Source organism: Melanotaenia boesemani, chromosome 13 (assembly GCF_017639745.1).
Source record: "Melanotaenia boesemani isolate fMelBoe1 chromosome 13, fMelBoe1.pri, whole genome shotgun sequence".
In the NCBI taxonomy this organism is placed as follows: domain Eukaryota; kingdom Metazoa; phylum Chordata; class Actinopteri; order Atheriniformes; family Melanotaeniidae; genus Melanotaenia; species Melanotaenia boesemani.
Genome location: NC_055694.1, coordinates 1079910 through 1094547, shown reverse-complemented (window position 1 = coordinate 1094547; position 14638 = coordinate 1079910). Strand labels below are relative to the sequence as shown.

The following is a 14638-nucleotide window of genomic DNA, read 5'->3' as shown; positions in this document are numbered from 1 at the left end:
GCATCAGTCCCAGCTCCCAGCATCAGTCCCAGCTCCCAGCATCAGTTCCAGCATCAGTCCCAGCTCCCAGCATCAGTCCCAGCATCAGTCCCAGCTCCCAGCATCAGTCCCAGCTCCCAGCATCAGTCCCAGCTCCCAGCATCAGTCCCAGCATCAGTCCCAGCTCCCAGCATCAGTCCCAGCATCAGTCCCAGCTCCCAGCATCAGTCCCAGCTCCCAGCATCAGTCCCAGCTCCCAGCATCAGTTCCAGCATCAGTCCCAGCTCCCAGCATCAGTCCCAGCTCCCAGCATCAGTCCCAGCTCCCAGCATCAGTCCCAGCTCCCAGCATCAGTCCCAGCATCAGTCCCAGCTCCCAGCATCAGTCACAGTTCCCAGCTGCATTCAGAACGGTCCCTGCCACAGTACTGTAACATGTTGTAGACTCTCAATTCTAGAACAGTTCCATTACTTCAAATCAAACTTCAACCTTAGGTCTTTTTAGTTTTGACAAGGGATATTTTCTATTTTTTTCTTACTCTAATTAAAATGCAAATAAATGCATTTTTTCAGACATCACTAGAGCTTGTGGTTACAATATTTTTGTCTGTGTCTATTATTTGATTTTATGTTTAAGTATCTGTGTTTATCATCGATGCCTTACATGCAAATTGTGATTTCTGTCTTTTATTAATTACAAATGACCGATGATATTCGGTCTATTTTCTGTCCATACAAACTCAGCTGGATGAGATCTCATGTTTCAGGAAAACCAGGAAACGAGTCTTTACCTGCTTTTTTCTGAATGTTTGTGTTTCCAGACGACTTGGTTCAGTCGGAGAGCAGCTCCACGTCCGATTTAACAGGACACGACTACGGTAAACACACACACACACCTGCCTCTATGCTTTACGGAGGACCCTAGCTTAAGCACCAAATTTGTTTAGGATCTGAACCTGGTTCTAAACTTGGTTCTGAACATGGTTCTGGACCTGATTCTAAACCTCGTTCTGAACATCGTTTTTAAAGGAAGCAATGCTCTGAGGAAAGAAACTCTGATCAGTTCAGTGTGAGTATTGATCTTGAGACGGGGGAGGAGATCTGGACAGAATAGTCTGAACTCTGAGACCTGACCCTGAGTCTGGACCTTGAGTCTGGACCCGACTGGATAAAAATCTGCTGGATTGCGTGTTCTTTGTGGTTGTAGTGATAACAGCAACACTTCTTCTCTGATAGATGATGGTGGGTCTCAGTGTCGCCCCCCACTGGTCTCTGCTGGGTCTCCAGATGAGGTTTTCTACCAGAACAAAACCAGGAAAACCAGGTATGTTTATATTCCAGCTTCTCCTCCTCAAAGGTTTCTACATAATCCTCAGGAGGAATGAACCGGTGGGCAGAGACGAGGGAACCTACTAAATTGAACTGCTGGGATTTCATTAGTCATCCTAGGAAATAAAAACAGACTCTCGGACAGCTGATCTAACTGGTCATGTGACTCCTGATCTAAAGGCTGTTACGTCCTCCGCGAGGGGAAAGAACGTTTTTCGTGTTCTGATGGTTGGGGACATATTCTGGCTTCTTCTTGACATAGACATCTTTTATTTTTAGGTATCTTTTTAAAATGTTTACTTTTAAAAAAGTTTTTTTATTTCTAATTTTCTTTTTTCAACCTGTAATCCTTTGAGATCTTGCAATATAAAGGGCAGTATATTATTATTATTATTATTATTTTATCGTTACATCGGCCGAGCAGAACTTTCTTCTTCTGGGAGAAGTATCGGATATTTGAGGTGGGCGTGGTTAACGCAAACCAGCGTGAAGCGGAAAATCATCACTTCTTAATTTCTGCTGATGCGAGGTTGAGCAGAATTAACTTTAATCACAGCTGATGTACAGTAGGTGGTGAGAAAGTAGCACCGTGGTAAATAAACCCCTCCCTGACCCGTATGAAATCACCAGGTCAACTGTTCATTGCAGATTAAACCACAGGTTTGAGCCGGATTCACGTCAGCAGACATCAGGGAACCAGAACCTTTGGTGTAGGATACTAAAACACTTTCTGTTTTTTCTCAGAACCGAACATCTGGAAAGTCTTCAGAACCACGTGCCCCTCCCTCTGCCCTCGCCTCATCCTCCTCCTAGATCTCAGGACTCCTTTGGCCCTACAGACCCTGGACTGGGAGGTAATAGGGGGGGCAGCACAGTTTGTCCCAGTGACAGTTCAGACGGCCTCCTGGACCACACAGCCCCTCCAGAGGAGGTGGGGGGGCACCACAGGGGAGCGAGGATATGTCTAGGAAAAACCACCACCAGAGGGTTCTGGATCGAGACAAAGAGTAGGGTCCGAGTCTCTGAGGAGGGAGGGGCAGGGAGAGAAAGTGGAGGGGGGGGGTACAGCGAGGTTCTGTTGGACTATGTCTGGGGGAAACAGAAGCAGCCCGGCAGGCTGCCAGTCACATTGCAGCATCAGCCGCTCTACAATGGTTGTTCCCCCCAGCAGCTCACAGGAGCCCCTCCCACCTACCGTCACCATGGCAACCAGCGGCACGTCACCGTCACCCGCACCAAGTCCTGTGGCCCATCCCTGCCGATCCAGCAAAACGAAGCCCACAGCCCCGACCACCCCCCCATCCAACCTGACCCCCACCCCCACCTGCTGCCCCCCCGGCCCCCTCAGCTGCCCCCCTACCAGGACTCCCAGCTGGAGGAAGCCACCAGGAGTCTCCACAAGGCCCTGGCCCTGGAAGGTGAGCAGGGTTAATCTGGGTTAAAGCAGAACTGGGTTGTACTGGTGGATCACAGAGGAAGTGACATCATCCTGCAGAATAAAACTTCTACAGCTTTTCCATTCAGGAAGTTCGTGAAGAGTTTCAGACCTGATTTAATAGATCCTCAACTTTTAAAAGCAGCTGCTGGTTTTGTAGCAGAACATTTTATGATTAAATTTAATTTTATCTGTAGAGAACTTTAAAAACACTACACTGTTGTTGTGTGCTGAACTCAGCAAAGGTCAAGCTAAACTATAAATGACTAAAGGTAACAATAAAAACCTGTATCACCTGGTTCCAGCTCCGGTTCAGTTCAGGTGTAGCTTGAGTCTGTTGATGTGTGATTAACAGGTCTGAGAGACTGGTACCTGAGAAACACCTTAGGCTCCTCCCACCAGAACCAGGCCAGTCAGAAGGTCACATCTGGATCCAGCACAAAGACCAACGGTGGGGTGAAAGGTCATGCCGGAGGAGGCGGAGCTCTGCAGCGCAGACGGACCACTCACGGCCTCATGAAACAGTCGACCTATCAGACGGAGACGAGTCATCATCAGGCCACTCTGCATCAAAAACGGATACTACCGCATTCCGCCACGTTCCATGGACACCCGTTGCATGACAGGTAGGAATCAACCCCCATTCATCTGGCTCAGTTCAGGAAGATCAGACTCAGAGTCCAGCTGACAGTATCAGAACCCAAACCCAGTCCACAGACCCTTAAACATGACCTGGTTCTACTGAAAACGTCTGAAACGTGATGCTTGGTGAGCAGGTGTCTGAGATGTTAGTTTACCTGTGTGCTGTTTACATACCACAGCAAAGGGATCAGGGTTCAGGAACATTCTGGGATTTGTGCTCTGATCTGTCTGTAAATGCTGATTCAGTTTTCTCTCTTTCAGATCTGTGGACAGCGCATTCTACCAGGACTTGTTCCCCTCTCAGAAACAGGAAGACCTGCTCAGAGACCTGCCACTAGACCAGCTGTCTCCTGGGACTCTGGTCTGACTCCTAAACCACTCAGGACCTTGAGTAACTGGCACAGGGACCAATCCCAGGCTGGTTTCCTGGATTCAACAAACTGTGTGTCCATGTGACTGAACTGAGATAGAGGTTCCTGCTTTCGGTTGAGGTCACAGGTGATCGATTGAGCTGCTGTCACCAAAACAGGTGACCAGAACCAGGACACCAAGCAGAACACCCTGCTTTAAAAAACAAAACAAATTCAACGCTACAAAATACGTCCTGAGAATCTGCATCTGAAGAAAGGACACATCCTTGAGCACAAACCATCACCTGGACCCGAAAGGTCCATTTACACTGAATGGACCTGGTCTTCTGTCCACCCAACGGTGTTGACCCATCCATTATCCACTGGAACTAAAACAATCAGAAGAGTCCTACCATCCATCCAGTCAGAACCTGTAGTCTTCAGTCCTGCTTTCTCAGGAGTTCTCCATGAAGTTCTCAATCAGAGGCATTCCTGATCTGAAGGTGTGCCTGTTCTGGAGGCGTTCCTGGTCTGGAGATGTTCCTTACGATGTTACTTCAGGTGAAACTGGACACATTTGTGGATCAAAAATCAAACGGGTTCTGATGATAATGATGATGATTACCTTCGTCATATAGTCACTGCTCAGACAATCAAGACGTTTTCCCTCTGAGGACAGGAAGGCACAGTCGTAAACTCTGCTCAATTACATCACCAGCTGACATCACCAGCTCAGTGCAGTCATTTCATGCTGACCAGATCAGGTGACCAGTTAATCCCTCAGGTGAGTCCATCAGGAAATCTCCTGGTTTGGACTCAGTGCGGCTGCACTAAAAATCCAAAACAGGGTTTTGTCCTGAAACCAGCTGAACCAGCAAGATCTCATTCTGCCAAGACCTGATCCTGCAACAAGAGCCTCGTCAAAGACCACCCAGGACTACCCAGACCAGAGACTGGGTCCTGTAGCGTAACTTAGACTCAATCCAGGCCAAGATCCGATCTCAGATCCTGGCTCAGATCGAAATCCACTTCCAGATCCAGTTCCAGGTCCAGGTCCAGTCCGGTCCTGCTTCAGGATAAAAAAACATTTACAGCGACAATCAGACGATGATGTCACGGGGGGGGTGAATGAAATGTAACTTTTACCAGATGTTTGACTTCAGTGTCACAGATCTGTAAACACACACCTATAAACACACACCTGTAAACACACACCTATAAACACACACCTATAAACACACACCTGTAAACACACACCTATAAACACACACCTATAAACACACACCTGTAAACACACACCTATAAACACACACCTGTAAACACACACCTATAAACACACACCTATAAACACACCTGTAAACACACACCTATAAACACACACCTATAAACACACACCTGTAAACACACACCTATAAACACACACCTATAAACACACACCTGTAAACACACACCTATAAACACACACCTGTAAACACATACCTATAAACACACACCTATAAACACACACCTGTAAACACACACCTGTAAACACACACCTATAAACACACACCTGTAAACACACACCTGTAAACACACACCTATAAACACACACCTATAAACACACACCTGTAAACACACACCTATAAACACACACCTGTAAACACACACCTATAAACACACACCTATAAACACACCTGTAAACACACACCTATAAACACACACCTATAAACACACACCTGTAAACACACACCTATAAACACACACCTATAAACACACACCTATAAACACACACCTGTAAACACATACCTATAAACACACACCTATAAACACACACCTATAAACACACACCTGTAAACACACACCTGTAAACACACACCTATAAACACACACCTGTAAACACACACCTATAAACACACACCTGTAAACACACACCTGTAAACACACACCTATAAACACACACCTATAAACACACACCTGTAAACACACACCTATAAACACACACCTGTAAACACACACCTATAAACACACACCTGTCAACACACACCTGTAAACACACACCTATAAACACACACCTATAAACACACCTGTAAACACACACCTATAAACACACACCTATAAACACACACCTGTAAACACACACCTATAAACACACACCTGTAAACACACACCTGTAAACACACACCTGTAAACACACACTTATAAACACACACCTGTAAACACACACCTATAAACACACACCTGTAAACACACACCTATAAACACACACCTGAAAATACACACCTGTAAACACACACCTGAAAACACACACATGTAAACACACACATGTAAACATATGCCTATAAACACACACCTATAAACACACACCTGTAAACACACATCTGAAAACACATACATGTAAACACACACCTGTAAAAATGTATGTTTTCTAAACAAGCGCCTTTTCTACTTTACTATTTCTACTTTAGTAACAGAACACGAAACTGCAAAACCAATATTACCTCCATGTTACTGTTAGCCTGTTTTCAGACTGTTTTCAGACTGTTGGAGGCCTGTTTTCAGACCAATAGAACACTGTTAGCAGGCTGTTAGCAGACTGTTGGAGGCCTGTTTTCAGGCCAATAGAACACTGTTAGCAGGCTGTTAGCAGACTGTTAGCAGACTGTTAGCAGACTGTTGGAGGCCTGTTTTCAGACCAATAGAACACTGTTAGCAGACTGTTGGAGGCCTGTTTTCAGACCAATAGAACACTGTTAGCAGACTGTTAGAGGTCTGTTTTCAGACCAATAGAACACTGTTAGCAGGCTGTTAGCAGACTGTTGGAGGCCTGTTTTCAGGCCAATAGAACACTGTTAGCAGGCTGTTAGCAGACTGTTAGCAGACTGTTAGAGGCCTGTTTTCAGACCAATAGAACACTGTTAGCAGACTGTAAGCAGACTGTTAGCAGACTGTTAGAGGCCTGTTTTCAGACCAATAGAACACTGTTAGCAGGCTGTTTTCAGGCCAATAGAACACTGTTAGCAGACTGTTTTCAGGCCAATAGAACACTGTTAGCAGGCTGTTAGCAGACTGTTAGCAGACTGTTAGAGGCCTGTTTTCAGACCAATGGAACACTGTTAGCAGACTGTTAGAGGCCTGTTTTCAGACCAATAGAACACTGTTAGCAGACTGTTGGAGGCCTGTTTTCAGACCAATAGAACACTGTTAGCAGACTGTTGGAGGCCTGTTTTCAGACCAATAGAACACTGTTAGCAGACTGTTAGAGGCCTGTTTTCAGGCCAATAGAACACTGTTAGCAGACTGTTAGCAGACTGTTAGAGACCTGTTTTCAGACCAATAGAACACTGTTAGCAGACTGTTAGCAGACTGTTAGAGGCCTGTTTTCAGACCAATAGAACACTGTTAGCAGGCTGTTTTCAGGCCAATAGAACACTGTTAGCAGACTGTTTTCAGGCCAATAGAACACTGTTAGCAGGCTGTTTTCAGGCCAATAGAACACTGTTAGCAGACTGTTTTCAGGCCAATAGAACACTGTTAGCAGACTGTTTTCAGGCCAATAGAACACTGTTAGCAGACTGTTTTCAGGCCAATAGAACAATGTTAGCAGACTGTTAGCAGACTGTTAGAGGCCTGTTTTCAGACCAATAGAACACTGTTAGCAGGCTGTTAGCAGACTGTTAGCAGACTGTTAGAGGCCTGTTTTCAGAACAATAGAACACTGTTAGCAGGCTGTTTTCAGGCCAATAGAACACTGTTAGCAGACTGTTAGCAGACTGTTAGAGGCCTGTTTTCAGACCAATAGAACACTGTTAGCAGGCTGTTAGCAGACTGTTAGCAGAGTGTTAGAGGCCTGTTTTCAGACCAATAGAACACTGTTAGCAGACTGTTGGAGCCCTGTTTTCAGACCAATAGAACACTGTTAGCAGACTGTTAGAGGCCTGTTTTCAGACCAATGGAACACTGTTAGCAGACTGTTAGCAGACTGTTAGAGGCCTGTTTTCAGACCAATAGAACACTGTTAGCAGACTGTTAGAGACCTGTCTTCAGACCAATAGAACACTGTTAGCAGACTGTTAGCAGACTGTTAGAGACCTATCTTCAGACCAATAGAACACTGTTAGCAGACTGTTAGAGACCTGTCTTCAGACCAATAGAACACTGTTAGCAGACTGTTAGAGACCTGTCTTCAGACCAATAGAACACTGTTAGCAGACTGTTAGCAGACTGTTAGAGGCCTGTTTTCAGACCAATGGAACACTGTTAGCAGACTGTTAGCAGACTGTTAGAGACCTGTCTTCAGACCAATAGAGCACTGTTAGCAGACTGTTAGAGGCCTGTTTTCAGACCAATAGAACACTGTTAGCAGACTGTTAGCAGACTGTTAGAGGCCTGTCTTCAGACCAATAGAACACTGTTAGCAGACTGTTAGCAGACTGTTAGAGGCCTGTTTTCAGACCAATAGAACACTGTTAGCAGGCTGTTAGCAGACTGTTAGCAGACTGTTAGCAGACTGTTAGAGGCCTGTTTTCAGACCAATAGAACACTGTTAGCAGACTGTTAGCAGACTGTTAGAGGCCTGTTTTCAGACCAATAGAACACTGTTAGCAGACTGTTAGCAGACTGTTAGAGGCCTGTTTTCAGACCAATAGAACACTGTTAGCAGACTGTTAGCAGACTGTTAGAGGCCTGTTTTCAGACCAATAGAACACTGTTAGCAGACTGTTAGCAGACTGTTTTCAGACCAATAGAACACTGTTAGCAGACTGTTAGCAGACTGTTAGAGGTCTGTTTTCAGACCAATAGAACACTGTTAGCAGACTGTTAGCAGACTGTTAGAGGCCTGTCTTCAGACCAATAGAACACTGTTAGCAGACTGTTAGAGACCTGTCTTCAGACCAATAGAACACTGTTAGCAGACTGTTAGAGACCTGTCTTCAGACCAATAGAACACTGTTAGCAGACTGTTAGAGACCTGTCTTCAGACCAATAGAACACTGTTAGCAGACTGTTAGAGGCCTGTTTTCAGACCAATAGAACACTGTTAGCAGACTGTTAGAGACCTGTCTTCAGACCAATAGAGCACTGTTAGCAGACTGTTAGAGGCCTGTTTTCAGACCAATAGAACACTGTTAGCAGACTGTTAGCAGACTGTTAGAGGCCTGTCTTCAGACCAATAGAACACTGTTAGCAGGCTGTTAGCAGACTGTTAGCAGACTGTTAGAGGCCTGTTTTCAGACCAATAGAACACTGTTAGCAGACTGTTAGAGGCCTGTTTTCAGACCAATAGAACACTGTTAGCAGACTATTAGCAGACTGTTAGAGGCCTGTTTTCAGACCAATAGAACACTGTTAGCAGACTGTTAGCAGACTGTTTTCAGACCAATAGAACACTGTTAGCAGACTGTTAGCAGACTGTTAGAGGCCTGTTTTCAGACCAATAGAACACTGTTAGCAGACTGTTAGCAGACTGTTAGAGGCCTGTCTTCAGACCAATAGAACACTTTTAGCAGACTGTTAGAGGCCTGTCTTCAGACCAAAAGAACACTGTTAGCAGACTGTTAGCAGACTGTTAGAGGCCTGTTTTCAGACCAGTAGAACACTGTTAGCAGGCTGTTAGCAGACTGTTAGCAGACTGTTAGAGGCCTGTTTTCAGACCAATAGAACACTGTTAGCAGGCTGTTAGCAGACTGTTAGCAGACTGTTGGAGGCCTGTTTTCAGACCAGTAGAACACTGTTAGCAGGCTGTTAGCAGACTGTTAGCAGACTGTTAGAGGCCTGTTTTCAGACCAATAGAACACTGTTAGCAGGCTGTTAGCAGACTGTTAGCAGACTGTTAGAGGCCTGTTTTCAGACCAATAGAACACTGTTAGCAGACTGTTAGAGGCCTGTTTTCAGACCAATAGAACACTGTTAGCAGACTGTTAGAGGCCTGTTTTCAGACCAATAGAACACTGTTAGCAGACTGTTAGCAGACTGTTAGAGGCCTGTTTTCAGACCAGTAGAACACTGTTAGCAGGCTGTTAGCAGACTGTTAGCAGACTGTTAGAGGCCTGTTTTCAGACCAATAGAACACTGTTAGCAGGCTGTTAGCAGACTGTTAGCAGACTGTTAGCAGACTGTTAGAGGCCTGTTTTCAGACCAATAGAACACTGTTAGCAGACTGTTAGCAGACTGTTAGAGGCCTGTTTTCAGACCAATAGAACACTGTTAGCAGACTGTTAGCAGACTGTTAGAGGCCTGTTTTCAGACCAATAGAACACTGTTAGCAGACTGTTAGCAGACTGTTTTCAGACCAATAGAACACTGTTAGCAGACTGTTAGGAGACTGTTAGCAGACTGTTAGAGGCCTGTTTTCAGACCAATAGAACACTGTTAGCAGACTGTTAGCAGACTGTTAGAGGCCTGTCTTCAGACCAATAGAACACTGTTAGCAGACTGTTAGAGGCCTGTCTTCAGACCAAAAGAACACTGTTAGCAGACTGTTAGCAGACTGTTAGAGGCCTGTTTTCAGACCAGTAGAACACTGTTAGCAGGCTGTTAGCAGACTGTTAGCAGACTGTTAGAGGCCTGTTTTCAGACCAATAGAACACTGTTAGCAGGCTGTTAGCAGACTGTTAGCAGACTGTTAGAGGCCTGTTTTCAGACCAGTAGAACACTGTTAGCAGGCTGTTAGCAGACTGTTAGCAGACTGTTAGAGGCCTGTTTTCAGACCAATAGAACACTGTTAGCAGGCTGTTAGCAGACTGTTAGCAGACTGTTAGAGGCCTGTTTTCAGACCAATAGAACACTGTTAGCAGACTGTTAGCAGACTGTTAGAGGCCTGTTTTCAGACCAATAGAACACTGTTAGCAGACTGTTAGCAGACTGTTAGAGGCCTGTTTTCAGACCAATAGAACACTGTTAGCAGACTGTTAGCAGACTGTTTTCAGACCAATAGAACACTGTTAGCAGACTGTTAGCAGACTGTTAGAGGCCTGTTTTCAGACCAATAGAACACTGTTAGCAGACTGTTAGAGGCCTGTTTTCAGACCAATAGAACACTGTTAGCAGACTGTTAACAGACTGTTAGCAGAGCTAAGGAAAGTACGTTATCCCTCTGTGCATTATGGGAGGTGGCCGCCATACTGCAGACACACAGAGTGAAACAGTGACAACATAGAAGAAAACATAAACAAATAAATAAATGGATGGAGAAAATGTGAAAATGTGGTTCCATCACAGAATAATATACCAGTAAAAAGGTTCACCTCAAACCAGCCGTTACTGCACTGTTCGCTATGCTTTGCCATCATGTCTGCAAATTCCACAATGCTTCGCAGAATGACGTCACATTCCCGAACTCTATGGAAGTAGCCTGTTAGCAGAACAATAGTAGACTCCATGCAGACTTTTACTAGTCTGTTAGCAGTCTGTTAGCAGACTGTTCGCTGACTGTTCGCAGACTGTTAGTAGCCTGTTTCATACAATTAGCAGGCCAATAACAGGTTTTTGGCAGGATGTTGCCAAACATATAGCAGGACTGTTAGCAGGCCAAACAGGCTGTTAGCAGGACTGTTATTAAGCCAGTAACAGGCTGTTAGTAAAGTAAATGTTTATTTATATAGCACCTTTCAAAATAAAAATCACAAAGTGCTTAACAATAAAACACAAAATGACACAATAACACAGAAAACATAAAAACAAATAAAACTAAGTAAAAGCAAGTTTTAAAAGATGAGATCTCAGGCTGAGAGGAAGGAGTTCCAGAGGGAAGCAGCCACGGCTGCGAAGGCTCTGTCACCTTTCATTTTCAGCTATGTTGGCTTAACAACCAGCAGACCTTGGTCACTTGATCTCAGGGACACCTGGGGAACGTAGGGCTGTAGGAGGTCTCTGAAATAAGCAGGTGTTTGGTCATGTAGGGCTTGAAAAGTATAAACCAGAATTTTAAAATGAATGGGAAGCCAGTGCAGCTGGATCAGTAACGTTAGCAGGACTGTCGGCAGTGTGGGTAATTTTTCTCCGTGGTAGGTGTCGGATCTCCGTCTAGCAGAACTGAAAACAGTTTTTCCCAGAAAGTCTCATTTGGCCACACAGACTGAAACACACTTTGTCTGCAGTACATCTGGACTCTGTAGTCTCTGAGGACCTGGACCGCTATAGGTGAAGAAAGCCCGGCTGTATTCCTGCTGCGTGGACAGCTGTTGGTCTTCCGGGTGTCCTGTGTGTTTTTTGTTGTGTAAGTAAACCCTGTAACTGTCTGGCAGCTTCTTCCATAAAGATTTCTCTCAGCTCTGATCCATGTTCTTCATCCAACTTCAACATGTGATGACATTTTGTTTTGGGTCCAAGGTGATTAAGCTGTCACTTGATTTAAATCTGACCCACAACTGATGTTTGTTAAACTGTTCACCAGGTTCACATGTTCAACTTCCTGTAAACACATTTAACCAGCCAATCAGATGGCAGCATGTAGACATGGTGAAGACGACCTGCTGAAGTTCAACCTGAGCATCAGAATGAGGAAGAAAGAAGATTTTGTAATGGTGTCTCCCTGAGGACCCGGAAATTCAGCCACACACACAGTGATAGATTACAAGAAAGTAATTTATTCAGTCCAGGTAATGGAGGAGATGAGCAGGGTTTGGTCCGGTAGGAAGCGTTGGCGCCTTCCTCAGGTAAAGCAGGGAATAGTATCCTGAAAGGACTCCAGAAACAGTCAGGATGATCCACAATCCAAACAAGCAGAGATTTAAGAAGCCAAGAGTCATAAACAGGGGTAGGAGGCAGACTACTTAGCTGGGGCAGGCGAGTATCCGTGGTCGTTCCAAAACAGGTCAAAATCCAGGAGAGCACAAGGCAGGAGCAGTCCGACAGGGGATGAGGCAAGAGAAGTCCAAGGGCCGTAACTGGGTCAAACACAGGAATCAGGCAACAAGAGTAAACGCTGGACATCAACAAGGGAAAACAATGCTGACCATCTGGCAGGGAAGCAAGGACTGGAGTGAGCTTAAGTAGGGAGGAGAGCAGGTGAACAGAGTGAGTAATCAGGGCTGCACAGGTGGAGCAGATGAGTGTGATGAGGAGCTGTAGGCTCAGCAGAGCAGCAACCATGACAGATTTAAGAGACCTTGAACGTGGCATGGTTGCTGGTCTGAGTGTTTACTGGGATTTCCACCCACAACCATCTCCAGGGTTTCCAGAGATGGTCTGAAGAAGAGAAAACATCCAGAGCAGCAGTTGTCTGGACCAGGATGCAGCAGAAGACACACCGGGTGCCTCCTGCCAGCTAAGAAGAGGAAACTGAGGCTACAATTCACACACACTCACCAACACTGGACAATAGAAGATGGAGAAACGTTGCTGGTCTGATGAGTCTCCATTTCAGGTCCACATCCAGATGCTCGGCTCAGAATCTGCTGGTGATGGGCAGGTGAAGACTCTGGCTAAACAGTCACACCTGGTGGACAAACGAAGACCAGGTGACCTCGGCTGACGCTCTGATGCTGTTCCAGTCCGGTCGAGGATTTTAATAAAGTTCCAACCTTCAACTTCAGCCACAGAAAGGACCGGAGGAAATTTTATGTCCCACCTATAAAATTTCGAATACTCCGTGCAGAGCGACCTGAAGCCTTACACACATTACACACACATTACACACATTACACGCACATTACACACATTACACACATTACACACATTACACACACATTACACACATTACACGCACATTACACACATTACACACATTACACACATTACACACACATTACACACATTACACACATTACACACATTACACACACATTACACACATTACACGCACATTACACACATTACACACATTACACACATTACACACATTATACACACATTACACACATTACACACACATTACACACATTACACGCACATTACACACATTACACACATTACACACACATTACACACATTACACGCACATTACACACATTACACACATTATACACACATTACACACATTACACACACATTACACACATTACACACACATTAAACACATTACACACACATTACACACATTACACACACATTACACACATTACACACATTACACACACATTAAACACATTACACACATTACACACATTACACACATTACACACACATTAAACACATTAAACACATTACACACACATTACACACATTACACACATTACACACATTACACACACATTACACACATTACACACATTAAACACATTACACACATTACACACATTACACACATTACATGCACATTAAACACATTAAACACATTACACACACATTACACACATTACACACATTACACACATTACACACACATTACACACATTAAACACATTACACACATTACATGCACATTAAACACATTACACACACATTACATCAGCAGACCGAGGTTCAGGTTCTCTTCAGTTTTTCCTTTTTTCCCAAACGTTGCAGCCGTGACTGAGTGTGTCTCTAACCAGCAGAACCCCGTACTCATCCCGTTTAGTTTCCTTTAAGTATCATTTAGAACTGTCTTCGGTGTTAATATTAGTCAGCTAGCATATTCTGCTGAATAAAAGCTAACGTTAGCATTGATTTACTGACTTCAGGCCGGTCAGGAGGCCTGTTAGTTTAACCACATCAGAGCCACATTTAGGGCCAGTTTGCACCGTCCCGGGACTAAAGGCAGATTAAATGAGTGCAGAGTTTAGCAGGATATGCTTGTTGCTCTTCAGTATTGAAATCTTTAAGAAGGGGTTTAAAGAGGAACCTGGAACTTTTTTAAGCCAGCCATGGCAAATATAAAGTGTATATGTGTGTGTTTATGTATATATAAAAGTATATTTTTATGCTTACGCTGGTCAAATAGAATTTTTTTGTTTATAATGCTGTTTTCAAAAATACATGACAGTAAATACTTAAATAAATAAAGTTTT

The 14638-nt window shown here is 44.5% G+C and overlaps 1 protein-coding gene and 1 long non-coding RNA gene across 5 annotated transcripts in view; one reads left to right on the top strand and one right to left on the bottom strand.

Annotated features, from left to right (window-relative positions):
- Window positions 1-14638, top strand: part of ccdc120a (coiled-coil domain containing 120a) — a 39835-nt gene that overhangs the window by 22839 nt on the left and 2358 nt on the right. Inside the window, exons 7-13 of one of the 2 annotated variants that reach the window (XM_042002992.1) lie at window positions 800-856; window positions 1215-1302; window positions 2052-2725; window positions 3098-3368; window positions 3646-4295; window positions 11810-11928; window positions 12106-12207. In XM_042002992.1, coding sequence (XP_041858926.1) covers window positions 800-856; window positions 1215-1302; window positions 2052-2725; window positions 3098-3368; window positions 3646-3751 — 1196 coding nt within the window. In that variant the 3' untranslated portion in view covers window positions 3752-4295; window positions 11810-11928; window positions 12106-12207. Of the gene's footprint in view, window positions 1-799; window positions 857-1214; window positions 1303-2051; window positions 2726-3097; window positions 3369-3645; window positions 4296-11809; window positions 11929-12105; window positions 12208-14638 lie in introns of those variants that run through there. The other variant, XM_042002993.1, reaches the window with a different exon arrangement.
- On the bottom strand, window positions 6302-10705 carry LOC121651101. 3 transcript variants are annotated; one of them, XR_006012393.1, is made up of 4 exons: window positions 10653-10705; window positions 8838-8924; window positions 8178-8220; window positions 6302-6372 (listed from the first exon to the last, which is right to left on the bottom strand). It is a non-coding gene; the product is annotated as an uncharacterized LOC121651101 (long non-coding RNA). The 3 variants fall into 3 exon arrangements; XR_006012391.1 differs by lacking the exon at window positions 10653-10705 and adding an exon at window positions 10433-10471; XR_006012392.1 differs by lacking the exon at window positions 10653-10705 and adding an exon at window positions 9157-9222 and having other exon boundaries at window positions 8838-8935.